Source organism: Perognathus longimembris, chromosome 16 (assembly GCF_023159225.1).
Source record: "Perognathus longimembris pacificus isolate PPM17 chromosome 16, ASM2315922v1, whole genome shotgun sequence".
In the NCBI taxonomy this organism is placed as follows: Eukaryota; Metazoa; Chordata; class Mammalia; order Rodentia; family Heteromyidae; genus Perognathus; species Perognathus longimembris.
The window spans coordinates 57,669,608-57,694,833 of NC_063176.1; the positions used below are offsets into that span (position 1 = coordinate 57,669,608).

Here is a 25,226-nt window from a genome sequence, read left to right on the forward strand (position 1 = left end):
GGTCCCCAGGCTGTCCTCGGTGGGGTCCCCAGGCTGTCCTCGGTGCGGTCCCCAGGCTGTCCTCAGTGCGGTCTCCAGGCTGGGCTCGGTGGGGTCCCCAGGCTGTCCTCGGTGGGGTCCCCAGGCTGTCTTCAGTGGGGTTCCCAGGCTGTCCTCAGTGGGGTCCCCAGGATGTCCTCAGTGGGGTTCCCAGGCCGGGCTCAGTGGGGTCCCCAGGCTGGGTTTGGTGGGGTCCCCAGGCTGGCGTTGATGCTGTCCCCAGGCTGGGCTCAGTTCAGTCCCCAGGCTGGGCTTGGTGGGGTCCCAGGCCGGGCTCAGTGGGGTCCCCAGGCTGTCCTCAGTGGAGTCCCCAGGCCGGGCTCAGTGTGGTCCCCAGGCTGGCATTGATGCTGTCCCCAGGCCGGGCTCAGTTCAGTCCCCAGGCCGGGCTCGGTAGGGTCCCTAGGCCGGGCTCGGTGGGGTCCCCAGGCTGTCCTCAGTGGGGTCCCCAGGCCGGGCTCAGTGGGGTCCCCAGGCCAGGCTCAGTGGGGTCCCCAGGCCGGGCTCAGTGAGGTACCCAGGCCAGGCTCGGTAGGGTCCCTAGGCCGGGCTCGGTAGGGTCCCTAGGCCGGGCTTGGTGGGGTCCCCAGGCTGGCGTTGGTGCAATCTCTGTGCTGGTCCAAGGAGGGCTTCAGGCTGCTGGCCTCATTGAGGTCCCTTGGTAGGCAGATTGGCCTTTTGGCCCCCTTGGCAGATGAGCAGCCAAGAGTCTGAACACCTCCTGATTTGCTCAGTGGTGAGGTGGGAGCCCCCACCCCAGATAGTGCAGGGTGGCTGGGCTCTTGCCCTCTGACATGGGGCAGCAGTCTGCTGGACACAGGTGCAGCTTGGGGGAGGCGGATTTCGCCCCTGGCGGGGCCACTCAGGTGACCAAAGTTGCAGAGTGACCCGTGGACAAGGTGTCCCCTGGTTTCTGCCAAGGGATAGGATTGGTTTGTTTGCATAGTTTCTGGGCTGGCAGGGAAGCACAGCCCGCTAGCCTGACAGCCAGGCGGACGGCAGCCCGAGGCCCACGGGAAGGCTGGGGAGCCCCGCCCCTCTGGCGATAGGGGGGGGGGGGCTGGTGAGGCAGCTCTCGGGTTGGCACTTGGCATCATGGTGTGGAGGAGGCATGTGGATGTGGGCCCGAGTCCACGGAGCTGTGTCACTGAGCATCTCTGAGCTTCTGGGGGTCAGAGGCCAAGCCCTGTGTTTGGGGGTGTGCATGGCTGTTCACCCAGGGACGCAGAGCACAGACACGCTGCGGCGCACCAGGGCACTGCCACGTGGGAAGTAGGAGACAGAGTGGAGACGGGGAGCCGCCAGAGCATGGGGACAGAGCCCGAGCCTCGGACCTGCCGGGGAGAGGAGCCAGAGCTTGCCCCCCAGGGAATCCTGCACACCCAGCCTCGCTGTGTCCCTGTCTGTCCCTGGAGGCTTTTCCAGGATCCTCTAATGGCTCGGATCCCTGGCCCTTCCTCTCATCTTCCTTCTTCAGCAGTTTGCTTTTACTCCAGTCAGCAAGTCCAAAGAGGGGGGACACAGCTCACCTCACACCCGAGGGCCAGTGGTGTGTTGGTTTATTTATTTAGAGACTGAATTTTGTACCCCAGGCCTTGAACTCATGACCCTCCTGCCCCTGCCCCTGCCTCTGAAGTGGTGTGACTGCAGGTGTGCATCACCGCACCCGTACCTGGGGGATGGCACTTGACACCCCATAATGACTTGAGTGTTGGAATTTCCCATCATCTGAGGATGTGGAGGTTGGTGTGAAGTGACACGTCCCTGGAGAGAAGCAGGGGTCTCGTGGGGTCACCCAGGGCCCCACCCGTTCACACAGGGCCCTGGGGTGGAGGGGTCCCTCCCTCCAAGGGCCTCACCATCTGTCACGTGGCTTTCTTCCCAAGCACGCGCTCTGTGGCCATCTTCATGCAGGTGAAAACGATGAGCTTATTTGGCTCTGACTTCCCGGTGTGTACAAGCAAAACAGCACGGTTCCTTGGGGACAAGGGTCCTCCGCACCTCCTGCTTGCCCAGCGGGATGGGTCTGTATTTCCTCTTCGCTCCAGGCTGCCATGTCTCTGGGATAGACGCTGCCTTGCAGGAGCACAGGAAACCCGCCTGTTCTTTGAAGTGGCCCCTAGCGCACAGCCCCAGCCTCGCTGGGACAGCCGCTGGGGTCCAAGCAGGGGCTTGCTTCAGAGAGCTCTACAGGGCCACCGTTCTGGGCTGCGCACCTCCTTGCACCGCCTGCCACCAGCCTGGCCAGAGGGAAGCAATTCAGAACCTTCTGGAAGCCCCTCAGGCCTCTCTTGGGCAGCACATCAGTTTAAAATAAGTGGGGGTATCAGACAGCCCCGCCCACCCTTTCTGGGTTCCACAGTGGTGCCTCTTTGCCAGGGCCCCCTCACCACCTGTGCCTGAGCACACAACCACGTCTCCCTGCCCAGGCCACTGGTGCCACATGGGCAGAGTCGGCTCTGCTGGCCCTGGGTCCGTCCACCCAGAGCCGAGCTGGGCTGTGGGGGGAGGGGGCTCAGGCTAGAGGGAGGGCCTGGAGGGTGCCTGGGGGGGAGCCCCAAGAAATGGAGGAAGACTGAGGTATGTGCTCAGGAGGAACAGGCCAGGGCCCAGAGCCCAGAGAGGAGCAGCGTCGCTTGGCCTGTTGACAGAGCCCCCAGAAGCAGGTTCCTCACCTCACAGTGAGGCTGTGTACCTGAGGAATCAGGGCCAAAATTGACTTCAGGCCCGTCCTTCGGCTGCCCCGAGGCGGATGCTCCCTGGTTCCCTCGGGGCTGGCAGCCTAGCACGCTCTCCGGCTACAGAGCTATTCTGGCCCAAAGATACGGGGCTACAGCCACGCACACAGAGGCTACAGCCCCGCACTCTGGCTCTCGCTCTCGCTCTCTCTCTCTCTCTCTCTCTCACACACACACACACACACACACGCTATAGCCGCTCACACAGAGGCTACAGCTGCTCACGCAGAGGCTACAGCCACTCACGCAGAACCTGAAGCGGCTTGGCTGGAGGCCTCCCTCCTGCTGTTACACAGTGAGCATGCGCATGCCGTACCACTGTGTGCCTGGGCTCTGCTCATCTCGGGGAGACTGAGATACCCATCAGGGAGGAGACCAGCTCTGGAGAGACTGAGTTCCCCTGGCCCAGACTGGGACACACTGGGTTTAAGGGAACACATTTATTTTAGTCCTTTTTAGTAGTATTATTTTTATTATCAAGATGATTTACAGAGGGGCTCTTGTTACATAAGTCAGGTAAAGAATATATTTGTTTTTGGGCAACATTATTCCATCAGTTGGTTTAAAAGAATAAAATCTTGACCCAGCGACTGCCCTGCTCACTGGCACTGGCCGCAGACTCTGCTGGCCCATGGCTGGCTGCAGCTGGGTCTAAAGGAGGAAACAACCCAAAGAGCCATCTCAGGACGTGTGGATAACAACTCGCATGCCCACACAGCCAGACACCATGTCCCCAGGAGAACAGAATGCTGACGCGTCGCAGTGAAGACGACCTTGAGTCCCATGCTAAGGGAAAGGACACTCACAGGTCACACGCTCTAGAGGTGTCCTACGTGGGTGAACTCCTGGAGTCCGGAGACGGTGGGCTTGAGGCTGGCCTGGGTGGGGAGAGAGAGAGGAGAGAGAAGGGTGCTCCTCCAGGGTGAGGAAAGGTAGGGTTACACAGTAGTGTGCAATTCCCTGGTGGCACCACACTTGGAAGTGGTTAAGGGAGGGTAATGCAAATGTTAAGAAAAAGACTCCCGGGCTGGGGATATAGCCTAGTGGCAAGAGTGCCTGCCTCAGATACATGAGGCCCTAGGTTCGATTCCCCAGCACCACATATACAGAAAAACGGCCAGAAGCGGCGCTGTGGCTCAAGTGGCAGAGTGCTAGCCTTGAGCGGGAAGAAGCCAGGGACAGTGCTTAGGCCCTGAGTCCAAGGCCCAGGACTGGCCAAAAAAAAAGACTCCCACCCTGCCACTTCCAGCTGGACTCCTATGCGTGCTGGGCCCAGGCATACGTGGCCCCGGGTCCGGGCCCGGGTCCCACTCTCCTAACACACACGGGCATTGGCGTCTGGGCCAGTTGGACTCTGTGCAGGTGTTTGCTGAGCTCCTGGGACCCAAGACCGACCAGCGTCGCCCTGGTTCACAGGGACAGGGCAGCGAGCTGGCCTCGTGCCTTCCCGCCCTTCCCAGAGCTGCTGAGCAGAGGGCAGGACGGGCACGGAGTGGGCTCACGTGGCCTGAATGTGCCCGTGCGTGGGAGCTGACTCACCCCTGGGCCCTGGGGCACAGCTGGGCACATCTGCAGGGACACTCGCGCGGAGGATGGGGTGGTGGTTGGCCTGCGGAGGCACACAGTTCCTGGGCTGCTTTCTGAGGTTCCAGAGGAGCCCAGCACCGTGCCAGGTCCTGCAGGCAGCAGCCCCTTCTTCCTGCTCTTCCAGAGCGGCTGGTGCCGCCTCCATCCCTGACCGCACCCTCGCGGGGCTGCGTGCACAGCGAGGGAACTGGCCACCGCCAGGCTGGCCCCAGGCACAGGGAGCAGGGCTCAGCTCAGCCTTGATCAGCAGGGACGGCCGAATTGAGGACCTGCCCTGTCCACTGCTCAGCTCTCTGACGGGACTGTGAGGACTGAAGGCCGGGGCAGCATCTCAACACCCAGGCCCCACCTCCAACACATGCACTCCGGCACCCTGTCTGCCTCTTTTCACTCTGTCCTGAGGACACCTGGTTGCCCACAAACGTGAATGCTCTGTCTTGCAAATCTGTCCCCTAAATTAGGCTCATTTGATCAGAACCATCCACTCGAGGGAGATCCATAAACCAGATAAGAGCCAGGGAGATGCCGCGCGCTGCCCTGTGCCCGGGACTCAGCACACCTGCAGACAGACAGACAGACCCGCAGCGACTCGCCTGTGGAGGGAGTCTATGCGGCCCTCCTCTGCACTCCAGTGGAAAAGATGGGAGGACAGACCGATGGACTTCCCTGAGACACGCTGGGACCAGCTGTCTGTTTCCTAGAGACTCAGCAAGAAGCACCCCGATATGGGTCGTGGGGTGACGCTGTAGGAGAGCTGGGCTGGGATGTGGCTGGTGGAGGCGCACTGAGAGTGGGGCAGTGCTTGGTGGGGCTGCGGGGGCCAGCATGTGTGCGGATGATGGTCAGGGTGGTTGGGGGCGGGGGGGGGCAGCTGGGAAAGGCGCTGAGCTGGATGGCATGCAGAGGAGGGTCAGACAGACCCCCTCCTGGAGAGGGAACAGCTCTCAAGGCATTGTGGGTATCGGGAGAGGGTCAGTCCTGTCTGGGCAAGGCAGTTTTTGTCCCCTCCTAAAGCACCGGGTGCCGGCGGGAAGCCCAGGAAGCCGGCTGGGAGGTGGCAGGCGCAGGCGCAGGTCCCCGGTTCTCCGTGACCTCAGTCCTCAGGCTTGGGTTGGGAATCCTTTCCGGCCTGATTCTCGTGAGCCTTCACAACTCCATTCTTCATGGTCAGTGAGGAAGATCCTAGTAACAAATCCTGATGCTGAATTTGCAGCACTGATAGGTACAAATGTCACGATTATCTTATGAATGTCCCTAATCCACTTCAAAAGGTGATAAAGGCTGCGTGGTGCTTCTCCTTGCTTTTTCTCTAAACTTATTAGACTTAGACCTAGAGGTGAAGGGGGAAGCTGTACCGCACTAAGCTGTGGGGTTGCTGGGGGACACCAGGGGGTGTCCCTTGAAGGTGGGATTCTAGGACGCCCTCAGAGGGCCTAACCACCCTGGCTTCTGTGTCTCGAATGCAGCGGCCTTGTGGTCTATGCAGACGGACCCCTGAACCTGGATCGCAAGGTGGAGGACATGTCCGAGCTGTTCCGGCCCTTCCACACGCTTCTGCGGAAAATAAGGTGAGGGCTGAGCGGCCGGGAGGGAAGAGCAAGGCGGGGCGGGGCGGTGCTGAGCAAAGGTATTCGGCCCCCTCCAGGGGTGGTTGGTATTCCCTGTGGGCCGGTCATGACCCCAGACTGATCCAGATCGTTTTTTTGCTTTTGCGTTGTCTGGTTGTCCCCTGTCATTTCCGGGAATGGAAAACGTGGTCCTTCCTTTAGGGTGGGTGCACAGACCAGCTCAGTGTCAACCCTTCGTTTACACCTGCCCCCAAATGTCCTCTGTTCGAGCCGCAGGGGCTCAGCCATTGGTTCTTATGGTTTGTAAGATTCCTAGCGATTTTGAAAGCCCATAGCCTTGTGTCATGTTGGTTTTTTCCTGTGGCTTCCCTGCTCCGGGAGAGCCCACAGGGGCCTCCAGAGGTAGATGGCCATTTGTCCTCTGGGCGCCTGCTGGTCCAGTGGCCTTGGGCACCCACGTGTTTCCTCCCCTGGCCCCTGGTCTCTACGGTAGCCTCCGCCCTCAGCAGGGGACCGCTGGGGACCCCACGGGGCCAGTACAGCATCCTGTGGCCTGCTTAGAGTGGCATAGCACAGGATGGCCCTAGAAACAGCCAGCAGGGGTCGGAACTCACTTGAGGACACAGAGCACAGGCCCTTGCCCCAGGAGGTGCCAGAGGGGCTGTGAGCCCAGTCAGAAATGACCTGGAGCTCGTGGGGCCGTGGCTTCTCCAGGGAAGGGGCCACATCTGCTGTGAAAGGCCCAGGAACTCGCCACCGCGGGGTCTCCTGTGGTCTGTGTTTATGGAGTGTACCCACCCCCGCCTTCGGGACTGTACGCCACCCCTGTGGGAGAGAGCCAGAGGGAGGCGGCTAAATAGGGTGCTGGGAGAGAACTCGGAGCCCGACATCTCTGTTGCTGGTGACTAGGGTATGGTTGTGTGATATCTTCCTAAATGAGCACCCTTAAATAAAAGACACGGCCAGCCATCTTCACATCTTTTTTTTTTTTTGGCCAGTCCTGGGCCTTGGACTCAGGGCCTGAGCACTGTCCCTGGCTTCTTCCCGCTCAAGGCTAGCACTCTGCCACTTGAGCCACAGCGCCACTTCTGGCCGTTTTCTGTATATGTGGTGCTGAGGAATCGAACCTAGGGCCTCGTGTATCCGAGGCAGGCACTCTTGCTACTAGGCTATATCCCCAGCCCTTTTTTTTTTTTTTTTTTTTTTTTTAACGTGGGTGAGACCCCTGCTTTGGGACAATTTGCCTCAGGTTGTAACAGGCCAATTTTCTGGCCTCAACAACTAGAAAAGTCTGGATAGGTTTGAAAAATGGTCAAAGTGAGGACTGACCAGACTAAACCTCAAGAGGAGGTGGGGTGCCACCACAGGGGCCCCCATCCCTTGAGTGTTTGCGGGTCCCAGGCTCAGGGCTCGGGCCAGAGAAGCCCCCTGGTGTGGGAGCCCAGGTGTGCAGAGCCTTGGACAGTGCTCCTGCACACCTGTCTCAGTGCCTGCTCCGCAGCGGGGAAGGAGTCCCGTTCTAGATGCTTATTAGGAAAAGGGCCTGCAGACCTCCAGCCCTCCCCACACTCCGGGCTCTTTCCAGGGCTCAGAGCTACCTGCAGAGGGAGTGGAGGCTGGGCTGGAACCCAGAAGGGCACCACTGAGTCTCTGAGACTCTGTCCCGTCTTCTGGGAAGCCAGAGCCCCGCCAGGCGCAGAGCAGCCGTCACCAGACCCACTGGGCTTGATTTCTGAGTGAAATACCTGTGGGACAGGCCGCCGTTGGCCTGACTGGGGAAGGGAGCTCCCTCGACACCTGCCATCTCTAGATGACCTTATGCCCAGCGACTCTCCTACTAGAGGAAAAAAAGAATGAGACAAGAAAATGAGATGGCTGCATTTCTTGTCCATCTTCGGCCATATCCAATGGACGTGGGAGTGACAGCCACTATCAAGTGGATAAGAACAGTGGCCACTATCAAGCAGACATGTGAATGATGGTCAGTATTGAGTGGACATGATCGGTGGCCAGTATCAAGTGGATGTGGGTGCTGGCCAGTGTCACGTGGCTATAAATGATGGCCAGTGTTGCATGGATGTGAGTGGTGGCCAGGTTCACATGGACATGGGTGGTGGCCGGTGTCGCGTGGACGTGGGTGGTGGCTGGCGTTACGGCATGTATGGTGGCCAGTGTCACGTGGATATAAATGATGGCCGGCGTTGCGTGTACGTGGGTGATGGCCGGTGTTGCGTGGACGTGGGTGGTGGCCGGTGTTGCGTGGACGTGGGTGGTGGCCGGTGTCGCGTGGACGTGGGTGGTGGCTGGTGTTGCGTGGGCGTGGGTGGTGGCCGGTGTTGCGTGGATGTGGGTGGTGGCCGGTGTTGCGTGGACGTGAGTGGTGCTGGCGTTACGACATGAATGGTGGCTAGTGTCACATGGATATAAATGGCCAATGTCGCGTGTACGTGGGTGATGGCCGGTGTTGCGTGTACGTGGGTGATGGCCGGTGTTGCGTGTACGTGGGTGATGGCCGGTGTTGCGTGGACGTGGGTGGTGGCCGGTGTCGCGTGGACGTGAGTGGTGGCTGGTGTTGCGTGGACGTGGGTGGTGGCTGGCGTTACGGCATGTATGGTGGCCAGTGTCACGTGGATATAAATGATGGCCGGCGTTGCGTGTACGTGGGTGATGGCCGGTGTTGCGTGGATGTGGGTGGTGGCTGGTGTTGCGTGGACATGGGTGGTGGCTGGTGTTGCGTGGACGTGGGTGGTGGCTGGCGTTACGGCATGTATGGTGGCCAGTGTCACGTGGATATAAATGATGGCCGGCGTTGCGTGTACGTGGGTGATGGCCAGTGTTGCGTGTACGTGGGTGGTGGCCGGTGTCGCGTGGACGTGGGTGATGGCCGGTGTTGCGTGGACGTGGGTGGTGGCTGGTGTTCCGTGGACGTGAGTGATGCTGGTGTTAGGACATTAATGGTGGCCAGTGTCACGTGGATATACATGATGGCCAGTGTTGCGTGGACGTGGGTGGTGGCTGGTGTCACGTGGATGTGAATGGTGCCCAGAAAACAAGCAGAGGGGCCAGATGCCAGACCTAACTCTTAAGGACTTGAGCACAATTATGGTGGATAAACTAAAGAACATAGAAGAAAGTTGGTGAAAGAATGAAGAACTTAAAACATTGGAATCTATTTTTAAAGAGAACATTTTAAAACTAAGAAAACTCCAAATCTAAAAATAAGAATGCTGGGGACTGATGGCAGATTAGACCCCACAGGACCGGACAGACATGAGGAGTCTGAGGACCGCTCGAGGAGAGCCACGCCAAAGCCCAGAGAGAAACAGCGGGTGAGGAAAGCCCCACGAAACAAGGGCAGCAGCGGGACACACCACAAGTGTGTGCTGTGGCTCACGCTGGTAGTCCAGGCTACGAGGGAGGAGGGGCTGGGAGATTGGGGGTTGAAGTCAGCCCAGGAAAATAGTGCTTGAGAGGCATCTCAACAACAACAACAAAAACACCACCAAAGCAACTGGTCATACCCCCGTCATCCCAGCCTTAAGGGAAGAATAGATAGCATTGAGGTCCAGGTTAGAAAGCAAGATGCCATTGAAAAGATAATGAAAGCAAAGGGGATGGACACATGGCTCAAGTCATAGAACACCTGCTGAGCAAGAGCAAGGCCTGGAATTCAAACCCTACTATTGTATCGTGTGCGTGTGCGCACATGAGAGAGAAAGAGAGAGAGAGAGAGAGAGAGAGAGAGATCCCTGGCAAGACTAATCAAGAGGAAAGAACAGATACAAACCACTACCAATAATTGAGTGGACAGACACTACAGATGACAGCAAGAAGATAGCTGCAAACAGCTTGATATGAAAAAAATTGGACAATTGGATTGTGAAGGACAAATTCCACAAAAAAAGTAATCAAAGCTACCAAAAGAACAGAAAATCTTGTGGCACAATTTGTATTAAGAAAATGTAATCTACTGCTTAAAACCCTTCCCACAGGGCTGGGGATATAGCCTAGTGGCAAGAGTGCCTGCCTCGGATACAGGAGGCCCTAGGTTCGATTCCCCAGCACCACATATACAGAAACGGCCAGAAGCGGCGCTGTGGCTCAAGTGGCAGAGTGCTAGCCTTGAGCGGGAAGAAGCCAGGGACAGTGCTCAGGCCCTGAGTCCAAGGCCCAGGACTGGCAAAAAAAAAACAAAAAACCCTTCCCACAAATACAGTCTTAACAGAATAGGCTTTGTAAACATACAAAGTGGCATGTGGAGTGGAGGGGAGTGGTGGTTCTTTTTCTTTTCTCGGTCAGTCATGGGGCTTGCACTCGGGGCCTGGGCGCTGTCCCTGAGCTCTTTTGCTCGAGGCTAGTGCTCTACCACTTTGAGCCACAGCTCCACTTGGTGGTTACTTTCTAACAGCTGCACGGAGCCAGCAGGTATCCCTGTGAGCACGAAGCCTCACGAAGCCTGTGGGGGCTTTTTTGTTTGTACTGGGTAGTGAGTTGAAGGCCTCATGTTTTCTAGGAGAGCACTCTTACCACTTGAGCCACATCCCTAGACCCCCCCCCCATTAAAGTCTCATACTTTGGCTTGGTCTGACCTTGGGCCATAATCATCCCGCATCTGCCTCCTGAGTAGCCAGGATTGCAGGTATGTACTGCTATGCCGGCAGCAGCCAGGCCTCTTCTCCCCCTGCTGCTCCCCATGCCCAGTGCCTGGATTAGGGCTGTTGCTTGGCTATCTTTGTTGAAAAAAAAATTTTTTTAACCCTACATTTAAGCCAGTGCTTCTTACTTCCTAACCAGTGTAGTGTCAGATGCACTGGCTCACTCCTAAAATCAGCCACATAGCACAGGAAGGGGATACCGAGAAGACGCTGGGTCAAGGCCCACTGGGCACCAAGCTGGCGATAGCTGGGTGTGGTGGCGCGTGCCTCTCATCCCACTACTGGCCCCTGGGCAGAACTCCCGGACCATATCCAGGAAAAAGACACACTCAAGCACAGCGGCCTGGGGAGGGGACAAGAGTGGAAGAGCCACCTGCGGGCCGAGTTCAAACCCCAGCACTGAAAACAGAGATTCCCTTGACACACGTAACATAGGACTGAAGACTCTCCTGTTCCGGCAAATGGCTCTGGAACGTCAGTTATAAAAAGAAAGCTTTTTGGAAAATCCTCAAAAACTTAAACCTAGAACTTCCCCACAACCCAGCCATTATCTACCCAGAACATCACAAACCAGGCAAAGACACCTGCATGTCCAGGGTCATCGCTGCACTGTTCACAACGGCCACGTTGTGAAAACAGCCCAGATGCCCCACAGCTGATGAGGGGGGTCAGGAAAATGCGGCACAGATACATCATAGGATTCTACTCGTCTCTCAGAAAGAATAACATGCCATTTGCAGGGAAATGGAGGGACCTAGGACAAATCACGTGAAGTGAGGTACGCCAGGCTCAGCGAGGCTAGCGGCGCCTGTTTTGTTTCACACGTGTGGCGGTTAGATCTAAAATGCAAACATGCATGATGGCGCACTCAGGGCCATGTGCGTGTGCACACACACAGACTGCCGTAAGGACGGTGTACTCCGGCGAGGTCTAAGGGCGAACTGCGCTGAACAGCCGTTTGTTAGAGTGAACGCCGGGGCGTGGAAACCAAAGGAGGGCGAGCGAGGGTTATTACAGGCGGTGTATGTCACATACAAGATAGATGAGGCGAGGCAGGGATGCGGGGGTGGGGGGTGGAGGACGGGCGGGAGGACCAGCCTTGACCAAGGTGCACCGCGTGCGGAGCCCGACTCCTGGACTCCTTTATACGAGGACGTAACCACAAACAGAACTTGTGCGGGGTCGGGGAGGGGAGGGAGGAGAGATGGCCCTCAAATGGCCGCCCTCTGGCCCTGAGCCGGAGGCACCGGGAGAGCCGGGCGTCGCAGACGCCCACCCGGCGCGGAGAGCCCGGGGCCAGCGCCCGTGCCCGGGTGCCCGCGTGCGGCCGCTCCGCGCCGGCCGGGGAGGCAGGCGTGACCTGGGGTTTGTCTCGGCCGCAGGGACTTGCTGCAGGCGCTGACGGAGGAGGAGCTGCACCGGCTGGAGCGGAGCCTCTGCGTCTCCCAGGACGCGGAGCTCCCCAAGCAGGCGGATGCCCAGGCACCCACCTTTCCGGCACCCCTGCCCCCCGAGGAGCTGCTCTCCGCCCAGCCCCGGGACCCGGATGCGGAGCTGGCCTGCTCCATGCAGTACGACGACCAGGAGCTGGAGGAGCTCAGCCGGATGGTCCACCGGGCTGGCGACGAGATGTCCTCCCTGCTGTCCCCGCCCAGCGCCTGCCAGTCCCCCGCGCACGGGCTGGGGGCCGCGGGCAGCCCCCGCGGGGAGGGCTCCCCCGGCAGGGCGCCGCCCAAGGCGGGCAGCTTCGAGGAGGAGAGGGTGTTCTTCATGGACGACGTGGAGGTGGCCGAGGCGCCGGGCGGCCCCTTGGCGTGGGCGGACAGCCCCCCAGCCGGCGCCCAGGAGGGCGGGGCCGGGGCCAGCACCCCCGCGGTGGACGAGGCGGAGGACTGGAGCAACAACAACAACGAGGAGGAGGGCGAGAAGCGGCCGGGCCTGGCGGGCTCCTCCTCCTGCAGCTGCCTGGACGCCCCGCTCTCCCTGGACGGCTGGGAGGCGGGCGCCGAGCACGCCCAGACGGCGGAGAGGATCGCCCACCGCACGGGGGGCATGAAGCTCTCCGCCACGGTCATCTTCAATCCCAAGTCGTCCCCCTCCCCAGACCCTGGCCCCCCGGGAGCCCCGGGCCACGCCGCCTCCCCTGCGGAGCCCAGGGCCGAGGGGACGGGGGACGGGCCCCGCGCGCTGGGCCCCACGGCCACCAACTGCCTCCTGCATTCCTGCGTGTGCTGCCGGAGCTGCCGGGATGGCCGGGAGGAGGCGGCCGAGCCCCTGCGGGGCCTCCTGGACGCCCCCCACCCCACCGCCGGCCTGGCCAAGGCCGGCCACAAGGGCCCCGAGGGACTGGGCGAGGCCCAGCCGGCCCCCACCTCCTCCCCGCCCGCAGACGATGCCTCCCACCGGCAGGAGCCCGAAGGCCCTGCCTCCACCACGTGCCTCGCACACACCTCAGGGCCTCAGGGGGACGCCAGCGGGCGGCGAGGCGGCGGCGGGGTCGAACGCCGGCCCGAGGCCCCAGAGCGCAGCCCCGGGAACCCGTCCACCTTAAGGGGGGCGAGTCCTGGAGGAGACGCAGCCCAGGCGGAGCCGCCCCACCCGTCGGGCTGCAGGTAAGGAGGAGTTCTGCCCCAGGGCCCGCGGCCTTGCCGGCGGAGCACCCGGGACCCTCGGGGCTGGACGGTCCTTACCGGGCGACCTGCTGAGGCTCCGCGCCATGGGTGGTGCGGGGTCAGTGTGACGGGAGGTGGGCCGGACCGGGAGGCGTCCACCCCACAGGAAGTTAGACAGCCAAGCCGTGACCCTCCCCCCTCCCCCCTCCTCCCGCCTGGCTGCTCATCTGCCCTCCCACCCCCGCAGGCCACCCGAGCCCGGGCTGCCCCGTGCTCTGCGGCGGCTCCTCGTCCAGCCCCCGCGTGAGCGTGAGCGGTGTGTGGGCGGTGGACGGGCCCGTAGCCGCCCCACGCGCACGTCTTGCCCTGCGCCTCCTGGCGCCGGCGGATGAGCGCACGGCGGCTGGGGTGCGGTGCGCGTGTGGCTCCCGGGTGACTTCATGGCTAACACCGTGGAGGAGCTGCCAGACTGCTCGCCAAGACAGCCGCACTTGGTGTGCGCTTGACTGGTCACGGACAAGGGCTCCGCTTCTCGCATCCCTGCCCACGAGGGTGGCCGTGCACTGCTGCTTTCTGTGTGTCTAGGGGATAATCCACTAGAGAGTGCATCCAGCCAGCTGCCTTGGTCACCCCAACTTGTTCCTCTCTCTGAGGTTCTGCCGGCAATTTTACTCCCATCAGGTCAACTTTGCATGAGATATATAGAGACTGCTGTTTATGTTTAATTTAACTCCATGTAAAATACTTGCATGGTTTCCAGCCAAATCTACAAAAGAAGTCAGCCCGGGGGCATTTTTTATTTTCTCTTGCTGCTAAAGGGAACAGGCTTCAAAGTTTTGTTTTTTTGTTTTTGTTTTTGTTTTGCCAGTCCTGGGGCTTGAACTCAGGGCCTGAGCACTGTCCCTGGCTTCTTTTGCTCAAGGCTAGCACTCTGCCACTTGAGCCACAGTGTCACTTCCAGCTTTTTCTGTGTATGTGGTGCTAGGGAATCGAACCCAGGGCTTCATGCGTGCTAGGTAAGCTCTCTACCCCTAAGCCACATTCCCAGCCATGATATCACAAACTTTTGCCCAGGTTGTCCTTAAACCACAATCCTCCTCATCCCAGCCCCCTGTGTAGGTAGAATCACAGGCATGAACTACCATGCCTGGACAGTCTTCCATGTTTAGGAGTCGAAGCAAGGAGAAGTGGACATGAGGCTCCACACACTCCGGCTGAGGAGAGGGGGCTTCCTGCTCCAGGAGCTCTTCCCGCCAGGCTTCCTGACTCTCCCCCCTCCCCCCAGCAGCTTCAGGCAGGCTACTTTCCAGAGGTGTAGAGCCGGTGGGGCTGGGCCACACACACTGCCAGCCGAGGCCCTGTCCAGATTCCTGCCCTGGCGGTCCAGCGCTGGCCGTGGGCCGTGTCCAGATTCCTGCAACCGTGGTCCAGCGCTGGCCGTGTCCAGATTCCTGCGACCGTGGTCCAGCGCTGGCCGTGGGCCGTGTCCAGGTTCCTGCGACCGTGGTCCAGCGCTGGCCGTGGGCCGTGTCCAGGTTCCTGCGACCGTGGTCCAGCGCTGGCCGTGGGCCGTGTCCAGGTTCCTGCGACCGTGGTCCAGCGCTGGCCGTGGGCCGTGTCCAGGTTCCTGCCATGGCGGTCCAGCACTGGCCGTGGGCCGTGTCCAGGTTCCTGCGACCGTGGTCCAGCGCTGGCCGTGGGCCGTGTCCAGGTTCCTGCAATGGTGGTCCAGCGCTGGCCGTGGGCCATGTCCAGGTTCCTGCGACCGTGGTCCAGCGCTGGCCGTGGGCCGTGTCCAGGTTCCTGCCATGGCGGTCCAGCACTGGCCGTGGGCCGTGTCCAGGTTCCTGCAACCGTGGTCCAGCGCTGGCCATGGGCCGTGTCCAGGTTCCTGCGACCGTGGTCCAGCGCTGGCCGTGGGCCGTGTCCAGGTTCCTGCAACCGTGGTCCAGCGCTGGCCGTGGGCCGTGTCCAGGTTCCTGCGATGATGGTCCAGTGTGCTCGCTACACTGCATGTCGGTTGGGACAAAATCCACTTCTGACAGGCTGCCACCAGCCTGGGCCCCACGCCTGCACTTGCTTTGTGGGTGGGAGAGCCCCTTTTCTGTGTGGTTGACACGAACCCTCACAGACTCCTTGACAGGTGAGGGGTTTGGGACTCTGACCTGCTCGTTTTGTGGTTTGTCCAGGCGGCAGCCCGAAGACACCAACCCCTTCTGGAAGTTTCTTGGGGTCAGATCATGCCTAGCTCGCATGCCCTGCCCTGCTCTGCACTGACGCCCCAGCTCAGGGGCGCCCCATCTCCCAGGAAGCCTTCCCGCAAGTGTAAGGACGTGCAGGCTGCAGGGCCGGTGGCCGGGGCTTCCGTGCGTTTGGTCCAGGACCTTGGACAGCGCTGCAGGGAGCGCATCCCACGCCCACAGCGGCTGCATGGGCGCCCCCTTTGCTCCTTTCCTCCTTCCTGTGTGTCGAGAGTCACGCTCTGTGCGCCCGTCAGGGAGCCAGACAGGTGTGGCCTCTCCTCCCGCCTGGGCTAAGCAAGCCCGGGGTGCTGGTCCCCGGCACCTGCACAGCACAGGCCCACCAGCCCGCTGTCCTGATCCGACCAGGCCCCGCCTGCCCAGCACCACTTCCGTGGCCCTGCGGGGGGGTGGCGAGGCGTTTGGGTGGCCCGTGCGGGTCCTGCGCCCCTGGGCTCGGGTTCTGCGTGCGATCCAGGCTCCGAGCGCTTCAGATGAGGGCCGTGCAGGGAGCCGCGACCGGGGGCCCGCCCGCGAGTCAGAGGCTCCCGGCGACGCCCTCGCCGGGCGGCTGGAGTGTTCTGTTCAGGGGGAACGCCGAGGCCGCCCCTGCGGGGGACCTGACCCAAGCCGGAGCCAGGAGCCAGCGGGGCCCGGCGCCACGGGCGGGGCCGGCCTCGGCGGAGGGGCCCTGCAGGGGCAAAGTTCACCCTCTGCCCTTGAGCTCCCTGCTTCCAACTGGCTGCTTTCCTGCCTTCTCAGTAGTCCTAGGTGAGCCTTTTGCGGGGGGGGGGGGGGCGGGGGCGGGGAAGACATGTTTTTTTCAAAAAACATTCTGCCCAGCCTCATATCCCTGGTCTAGAACATTCTGTGCTCTTAAGAATCATCTGTCAATTACCTGTCAGAAGGGAACGCTCTGCCCAGCCCGATGTCCGCCCCTCTTCCGGACATGCAGAAACCTGTGCCGGGAAGGCCCCTCAGCCTCCTCTCCTCTAGCGACGACTGTGGCCCTTGGTTCTGCGCGTCCTTGGGAAACCTCAGAAAGGACCTAGGAGGGAACTAAAAAATCTTCCCCCCTCAGGAGCGGTTTTGGCTGTTCACTGAAAGTGAGGTTCTAACCACTTGCCCACAAAGTTCTTTGAAGGTGCAGTTCTCCTTGCCATTGCTCAATCACAAGGACGCACGAGGACTTACCCCTCCTCCGCTTTCTGTGTTAAGTGATCCTTGTGGGCAGTTTTCTTAGTGGCTCTTTAGGCTTGACCTTTTTTTTTTTTTTTTTGCCAGTCCTGGGCTTGAACTCAGGCCTTGAGCACTGAAAAAACTGTCCCTGGCAGACCTGGGTTCACACACTTTGCAGGCCTGGGAGGCATGAGGCTCATCCCTGGGGGGTGGCCTCATAGACGTGGCCTCCATTACAGGCAGATGACACGGCTGCACTGCACCGGAGGGCTGTGCGGTGGCGTGTCTGTGGGCGTGCGGCACGGGCTTGCGTGGTTGCGGGTAACGTGGCTGCGGGCGTGCGGACGGGCCTGTGCGGTAGCGTGTCTGCAGGCGTGCGGACGGGCCTGTGCGGTGGCGTGTCTGCGGGCGTGCGGCCAGGGCCTGTGCGGTGGCATGTCCGCGGGCGTGCGGCACGGGCCTGTGCGGTGGCGTGTCCGCGGGCGTGCGGCACGGGCCTGTGCGGTGGCGTGTCCGCGGGCGTGCGGCACGGGCCTGTGCGGTGGCGTGTCCGCGGGCGTGCGGCACGGGCCTGTGCGGTGGCGTGTCCGCGGGCGTGCGGCACGGGCCTGTGCGGTGGCGTGTCCGCGGGCGTGCGGCACGGTAGTGTGTCTGCGGGCGTGCGGCACGGGCCTGTGCGGTGGCGTGTCTGCGGGCGTGCGGCACGGGCCTGTGCGGTGGCGTGGCTGCGGGCGTGCGGCACGGGCCTGTGCGGTGGCGTGTCTGTGGGCGTGCGGCACGGGCCTGTGCGGTGGCGTGGCTGCGGGCGTGCGGCACGGGCCTGTGCGGTGGCATGTCTGCGGGCGTGCGGCAAGGGCTTGCACGGTAGTGTGTCTGTGGGCGTGCGGCACGGGCCTGTGCGGTGGCGTGTCTGCGGGCGTGCGGCAAGGGCTTGCACGGTAGTGTGTCTGTGGGCGTGCGGCACGGGCCTGTGCGGTGGCGTGTCTGCGGGCGTGCGGCACGGGCCTGTGCGGTGGCGTGGCTGCGGGCGTGCGGCACGGGCCTGTGCGGTGGCGTGTCTGCGGGCGTGCGGACGGGCCTGTGCGGTGGCGTGTCTGCGGGCGTGCGGACGGGCCTGTGCGGTGGCGTGTCTGCGGGCCAGTAGTGAGCCGGCCGCCCGGGAGGTGGTTGCATGTGCTGCACACGCACTGACAGCGGTTGGGCGGGTGGTTCAGGTCGCTCCGTGACTGCGGTGTGGGCGGCTGGGACGGTGGGTGGGCGGGTGGTTCGGGTTGCCCCGTGACTGCGGTGTGGGTGGGTGGGCGGGCGGTTCAGGTCGCCCCGTGACTGCGGGGTGGGCGGGTGGTTCAGGTCGCCCCGTGACTGCGGGGTGGGCAGGCGGTTCAGGTCGCCCCGTGACTGCGGTGTGGGCGGCTGGGACGGTGGGTGGGCGGGTGGTTCAGGTCGCCCCGTGACTGCGGGGTGGGCGGGCGGTTCGGGTCGCCCCGTGACTGCGGTGTGGGCAGGTGTTTCGGGTCGTCCCGTGACTGCGGTGTGGGCGGCTGGGCGGCGGTTCGGGTCGCCCCATGACTGCGGTGTGGGCAGGTGGGCGGGTGGTTCGGGTCGCCCCGTGACTGCTGTGTGGGCGGGTGGTTCGGGTCGCCCCGTGACTGCGGGGTGGGCGGGTGGTTCGGGTCGCCCCGTGACTGCTGTGTGGGCGGGTGGTTCGGGTCGCCCCGTGACTGCGGGGTGGGCGGGTGGTTCGGGTCGCCCCGTGACTGCGGTGTGGGCGGTGTGGCCGGGTGGTTCGGGTCGCCCCGTGACTGCGGTGTGGGCGGCTGGGTGGGCGGGTGGTTCGGGTCGCCCCGTGACTGCGGTGTGGGCGGGCGGGTGGGCGGTTCGGGTCGCCCCGTGACTGCGGTGTGGGCGGGCGGGCGGGCGGTTCGGGTCGCCCCGTGACTGTGGTGTGGGCGGCTGGGACGGCGGGTGGGCGGGCGGTTCGGGTCGCCCCGTGACTGCGGTGTGGGCGGGCGGGTGGGCGGGTGGTTCGGGTCGCCCCGTGACTGCGGTGTGGGCGGGCGGGTGGGCGGGTGGTTCGGGTCGCCCCGTGACTGCGGGGTGGGCGGGTGGTTTGGGTCGCCCCGTGACTGCGGTGTGGGCGGGCGGTTCGGGTCGCCCCGTGACTGTGGTGTGGGCGGCTGGGACGGCGGGTGGGCGGGCGGTTCGGGTCGCCCCGTGACTGCGGTGTGGGCGGGCGGTTCGGGTCGCCCCGTGACTGCGGTGTGGGCGGCTGGGACGGCTCGTTCCGCCCGTGGAGCTCACGGGGTCTCATTTCTCAGTGACCACGTTTAAAATTAACGCACAGTGGCGCTTGTTGTTAAAGGGCGGTGCAGGCCTAGGCTAATGAACTGCATGTTGACCTTGCCCGCCATGGGTGGCTCTGGTGTGGTGGCCGTAGCCAGGAGTTTGGGGACCGCTGCGGGGAGCCCTCCTGTGCGGAGGGCGGCGTTGGGGTCCGCCTTCCGTGGTCTGAAAAGCAGCCCTGTGTGCAGCCGACTTCCGTGGTGCCGACGCCGGGGCCTTGGGGACCATCCCTGGTCTCGGTGGGTCGGGAGCCCGCGGGGGCGCGGCACGGTGTCCACTGCCCACCCACGGGACACGTGCACACAGAGGCGCGGTCACACCTGCCCTCGGGCATGGCTGCGCGCCTGCACACGGCCGCGGTTCAGCGCACACCCACAGGTATTCGTGCCTGGCACAGTGCAGCCGTGTGCACGCATACGTTCACCCGCACATGGACATTTCAGGGAGTGAGGAAGGGTGACCCCCAGCCCCGCCCCGCCCCCCCAGCTCCCAGCCCAGGGGAGGCCCTCTCTGCCCTGGCTGCAAGCACCCCGGGGAGGGGGCAGCCTGTGGCCTGGCCAGGTGGGTTCTCCAGAGGTTTCTGGAGGAAGAGCCAGGTCACCAAAGCTCCCCCCTCCAGGCAGCTGGGGCAGGAAGATGCCGCTCCCCGCACCCCTGGGGCCCTCGTGCCTCTCCACACTGTCCATGCAGAGTGACGGGGCGCGTCAGCCCCGCACTGGAGCGCAGATCTCCACCGCCGCTGCGCCGCTCCAGGCTCAACGCGTGGATGAGTGCAGCAAATAAACACTGCAAAGCACCGTGCCCAGATGTTTAAACATTGACTGCAGGCTTAGCATCCCTTAGACCTCGTACGTGATAATTATATGTTAGACGTGACTATTCTTTTGAGTGTTTTAAAACACCGTAAGCATGCTCTATTATCTTGAGCTGCTTCTGCTCACCGCCTGGTACCACCTGTCCCCTCCGTTCTGAGGCTTCGCGGCACCCACAACAAGCAGACAGGGAGGAAGGGAAGCAGGAAGGCCCCAGTGCTGGCCAGTGACGTGGTCCTGACCCCGCCGCAGGAGCTGGGCACTGGCACTGGAGGGAGTGCTCCTCATCACGGTGCTCAGGCGGCTGGAGGATCAAGGGTTGAGGGGCAGCTCCTTCTGAGACAGCGGGGAGAAGCTGTCACAGGCCCCTCCAAAGGTCCTTAGTGGCGGCTGGTGATCCTTGGCTCTCGAAAACCTCACCCAGCCTCTGCCTTCCTCGGCCTGGTCTTTCTAGCATTGAAGCGTGGGCTCTGTGGCACGGGGACTGCCGTCAGGCCTTTGCCTGGGCTGTCCTCGTGCCTTCCTCCAGGAAGGGCTCCCGGACTCCATGCCTGTCCACCCTCAGCGAGAAGACCTTCCTCTAGCCCTCTACAGGATGTCCCGGTGTGACTCTCCCGTTATACTTTTAGTAGTATACAAGAATGGGTTGTCTATCTCCACTGTCAGTGCTGAGCTCCTGAGACGAACCAGGACCATTCCCGCCGTGTGCTTTGTGCCCAGTATACATTTTTAGAATGCGTGGGTGGCGTGGGCGAGTGCATGGACGGACGGACGGATGGATGGATGGACGGATAATGGATGTTGGGTGGGTGGCTGGGTGGATGAGTAATGGATGGAGGATGGCTGGTGGGTTCTGAAGGATGGATAGACCCGTGGGCGGATGGCTTTTACAAGGACCAGCCCATCATCTCCAGTAGGGTCAAGGTGCCTCACTAGGGCAGCCTATTGTGCAGACGTCCAAGCTTTCACGCTCTCGCACCGACGCGCACTCAGGCTCTGCAGCCTCACGTCTTGTTACTTAGGCCTTCGCGAGGGGGCCGGGGCACTCGGGTGAATCCGCGATTCGCTAGCTGAAACAGCTCGCAGTTCTACTGGCTTTCCCCTTGGCGTTCTCTCTTGCTTCACAGACTTTCAGAAGTTCAAGGTGGCGAAGGTCTTTTTCCACCCATATACTCAGTAACTAAATTCTCCACTGAGCCAGATTCATTTGGGCTTTGCTATGGCGTGTGTGCACGCATGCCAGTCCTGGGGCTTGAACTCTGGGCCTGGACGCTGTCCTTGAGCTTCTTTTGCTCATTGCTTGTGTTCTATTACTGCTTTAGTCACAGCGCCGGTTCTGGCTTTTTTGGTAGTGTACTAAAGAGTCTCCTGGACTTTCTTGCCCGAGCTGGCTTTGAAGCCATCCTCTGATCTGTCTCCTGAGCAGGGATCACGGGCATGAGCCACCGGCACCTGGCTTGCGATGGTCTTTTTAGAAGGTGACTGGAATTAAACTTTTGAGTAAAATGTGCTTGTCTGCTGTGTTGGACTGCTGAATGAAGCTATGTCCTGTGCTCCCAACGTTGTAGCGCTCCCCACTTCCACAGTGAAATGAGACACTCCTCCACCGGGGCTGCCCGGGAGAAGCTCATCAGAGCGTTCAGTGGAGTGTGTGTCGCGGGCTCACGGTGGCCCAAACCTTTGCTGTTGATGTGCCCGAATCGCCCTGTGTTTCTCTACCAGAGGGTGGTGTTAGGAAGCAATTCAAACCTCGGCGGACGCGGCTTGCCTTCGGTGAGAGCGGCGGGGCAGCCGCAGGGCGCGTAGAAGCTGCAAAACGTGGCTGGGTCTCAGCATCCCTTGGCGTGCGTGCCGAGGTGACACGATGGACGGGGCAGAGAGCAGCGGGGACAGACCCCACCCTTGCCAAGTGCGCGCGCCCGTGGTTTGTACCGTGTGCACGTGCTCCAGACTGAATGCCACGCCGATCCAGCCTTCTCTTCCACAGACATTCCCAGCTCCTTCGTCCCTGCCCTCCACCCCGACGGCTAGTCCCTTTAAAACTTCACGAGGGGCGGAGGCGTGGCCGAGCGCCTGCCACGCGAGCGTGAGGCCCCGAGGCCCGACCCCAGTACCACCGAAGAAAAATAGTTATTCCAGCAAAATATTGAAAACAACCAAAAGATCACTTGGCCAGGCACCAGTGGCCCCTGCTGGTTATGCTAGCTGTTCCGGAGGCTCGGGACTGGGAAGGAAGGCCGTGAAACTCTTATCTCCAATTACCCACCGAAAAGGGGGACGTGGAGGTGTAGCTCAAGTGGTAAAGTGCCAGCCTTGAGCAAAAAATATACAAAGAAATACCAACTAAGAGACGGCTTAATACCTATCTATTTTTGTCAATACCAGGGTTTGAGCTCAGGGCCTCAAACCTGTGTCTGGTTTCTCCTGCCTCCCGCCCTACATTCTGCTGGTTAACTCGAGGCGGAGTCCTGTGGACTTTTCTGACCTAGCTGGCTCTGAACTGCCGTCTCCCAGGTCCCCGCCTCCCGAGTAGCTAAGGTCGTGGGCCTGAGCCCCGGACACCCGGCTTTCACGTTCACCACTTTAGTTTCCAGCTCAGCGGCATTGTGCTGTTCCATGAACGTAACACACCCGTGCAGAGCCCCTGCAGGTGGCACTTCCCAAGCCTGTGCCCATCCCCCTCCCTCACACCCAGGGTCCCCCCCCTCAGCCCCGTCTCTCCTGGCCTACCTGCCCTAGTGGAAGTCCGCGGGGATTCGCCCGCAGGGCTGGTGTGTCTCGCTCGCCTCATTAGTCGAGGCTCCTTCACACTGCGCGCCCCTCTGAGGCTTGTTCCTTGTGAAGGCTGAGGGACGTTCCGTTGTCCGTGGGCTCCTCCACCTCTGGCCACCAGCCCTGCGGCTGCGCGTGTCGGCTAGGGTCTCTGTGCTCGGTGTTTGTGGGGGAGGCTGTCCACGGAGGCTGGAGGTGACTGAGTGGAAGCTGACATCCCAGACGGCGAGGGCCACACCCCTTCCTTCCTCAGCGCCCGGGACAGAGGCGTACCTCTGTGAGCAGGGCCCCCAGGTGTGTGTGGGGGGGGTTCGATCATCACCAGGGCCCCGCAGATCGTGGGGCTCCCTGACCTTGCATGCCAGGCTTTCAACCCCTACCCTCGTGCGTGCTGGGTGCCCGCCGGCTCCGTGATGAGGGGGAGGAGCCCACGGGGCTCCGGGGCCTCTCCCAGCCCAGAGCCCTCCGTGCAGCGGGCCGCGTGGCGTTGCCTGTATCGTGCCCTTGTGCTTCTGGATGGTTCTACACATCAGGGGAGGACGTATCCCAAATGCAGTCCCGTGTGCCCCTGCACTGCACCCGGGGGCCCACCGCCACTCAGACGGAGCCCTCGCAGTGTCGGCTCAGAGTCTCCCCCGGGGCCTTCCCCCCCACCCCCGCCCCCCGCCCTGCACGCGTCGTTTCCCGCGGGAGCATCCGGGGCCTCCTTGAAGGCTGCGCCCGATCTGCAGGCGCACGGACGCCAGCCGCGGCCCGCGGGGCCACGGAAGGGCGGCCCCGTGCTGGCGCACCGTAGAGCCCGGCCTGGGGAGCAGAGCCAGTGAGCCCGTCCCCCACAGGGCTGTCAGAGCCGCGAGTGGCCCTTTGAACAACTGTAATGAGTATTTCTCCAGAGAGGAGGGAGGGTCCTCCCTGCTCCTCCCCACACCTTCCATCCCCGAGGGCTGCAGGTGCCCCCGTCCCCCCCCCACTCCCCCCCCCCACCCGTGGCCACAGTACTGTAGCTGGCTCTGTGGTCACCGGCTCCCTCCTCTCCTCCGGGTGCCCCGGGCTCCGCGTTTGTGTCTTCTGGGGACGTCCTGTGAGTGAGGGGACTGCGGTGGACACTCCACGCGGCCCCACGCACGGGCCCCGGGCTGCATTCAGCCCCCAGAGAGCGCGCGTTAGCCGGGTTGCCTCTTCCACCGGGGGAAGTCAGTTGATGACACTGGACAAGGACGCAGAAGGCAGTGGCCCGAGCTGCTCGGGGTTGTTTAATTCACGTGTTTCTTTATTGTCGGAACGCTGTACGGAGGGGTTACGATTTCAGATGTAAGGCAGTGCGTACGTTTCTTACCCTACTCATCACCTCCTCCCTCAGTTTTTGGCCTGAGCTTTTGAGTCAATACTAAGAGAGCCACTGGAAGGGTCCGGAAGGGCTTCCCTTGGGGCCGGGGTGAGGACCGGGGTGCCAGCGGGAGCCCTGCCAGGCCCCTGGCTCTTTAGGCTGCACCCCAGGTTGCGCTGGAGACATTGTGAAGCCCTGACAGGGAGGGAGGAACATGGTGAGGGGATTGGGGCCCCGGCAGCCCCTCGTGATGCCCCCACCCACCTCACCTCCCTCCCCCCCCCCCCCGCAGCAGTTCCACCGCCGGCTCCTGCTCCTCAGACAAGACGGGGCTGGAGGTGTCCCCAGCAGCCGTGCCGGTCACCCCCACCGCCACCCGAGAGAAGATCCGGGCCAGGTTCCACGGCAGCCACGACCTCATTCACCGCCTGTTTGTCTGCATTTCAGGTGGGGGGTGGTGTGGGCCTGGGGCGTGCAGGGGGCGGGATCGCAGGGCCAGGCCCCCCCTCGCTGTGCAGTGTGGGTGCCGAGCCCCAGGCCCCCCTCGCTCGCGGAGCAGTGCCGTGGACAGAGCGATCACTAGGCCTGCCTGCCGGGAAGGGAACGGGGAGGCCCGTGCAGGCGGGCGAGGGGGGGCTCCTGATTCCGGGTCACAGGGCCCCCCCCAGCACGTGTCCACCCTGTGGCCCTGCCGTCCGTGACTGGAGGCAGGGAGGTGTGTTGCGGGGTCCTGAGGAGCTGTGCCCCCCAGACACGCACTGTGGTGGGCGCATCCGGATGGCCACGCTGCACGGCGGGCGGGGCTGTGTCCCTTGCGGGGTCAGGGTGGCTCAGAGGCGGCGGTGGCGGCGTGGTGGGGCCACGAGGGAAACTCTCATCCCTTCTCTCCGTGGCTCCCCGAGGGGCGGGGCGTGCTGAGCTGGGGGTGGGCCCCGCTCAGCCCGTGGCGCTGGCCGCCCTCCGAGGGCAGCCTTCCCTGTCCTTCCCTCCGCCTGTCCGTGTCCCGCAGGTGTGGCCGACCAGCTGCAGACCAACTACGCGAGCGACCTGAGGAGCATTCTCAAGACGCTGTTCGAGGTCATGGCCACCAAGCCGGAGGCGGAGGACAGGGAAAAGCTCAAGAAGGGTGAGTGGCGGCCCAGGGCAGGCGGAGGGCCCGTGCCAGCTGCCACGCCCGCCGCGTCCAGGAAGGGCCCAGAACGCGCACACTTCCCGGCCGGGGCACGGGCAGCGCGAGAGCCAACCGCACTCCCGGGGCGGGCCGGGCCGGATGCACCGGGCCGTCCGCTGGGGGCGGCCGGGGAAGCGCCCTGCCGCGCGGGGGTGAGCCCGCCCCAGCCCCGCAGCCCGCAGC

The 25,226-nt window shown here is 62.6% G+C and overlaps 1 protein-coding gene across 3 annotated transcripts in view; it reads left to right on the plus strand.

Annotated features, from left to right (window-relative positions):
- Window positions 1-25,226, plus strand: part of Zfyve28 (zinc finger FYVE-type containing 28) — a 40,821-nt gene that overhangs the window by 12,737 nt on the left and 2,858 nt on the right. For 2 of the 3 annotated variants that reach the window (XM_048364362.1, XM_048364364.1), the window contains 4 exons: window positions 5,831-5,932; window positions 11,970-13,199; window positions 24,165-24,319; window positions 24,882-24,998. In XM_048364362.1, the coding sequence (XP_048220319.1) occupies window positions 5,831-5,932; window positions 11,970-13,199; window positions 24,165-24,319; window positions 24,882-24,998 (1,604 nt within the window). The remainder of the gene's footprint in view (window positions 1-5,830; window positions 5,933-11,969; window positions 13,200-24,164; window positions 24,320-24,881; window positions 24,999-25,226) is intronic. The other variant, XM_048364363.1, reaches the window with a different exon arrangement.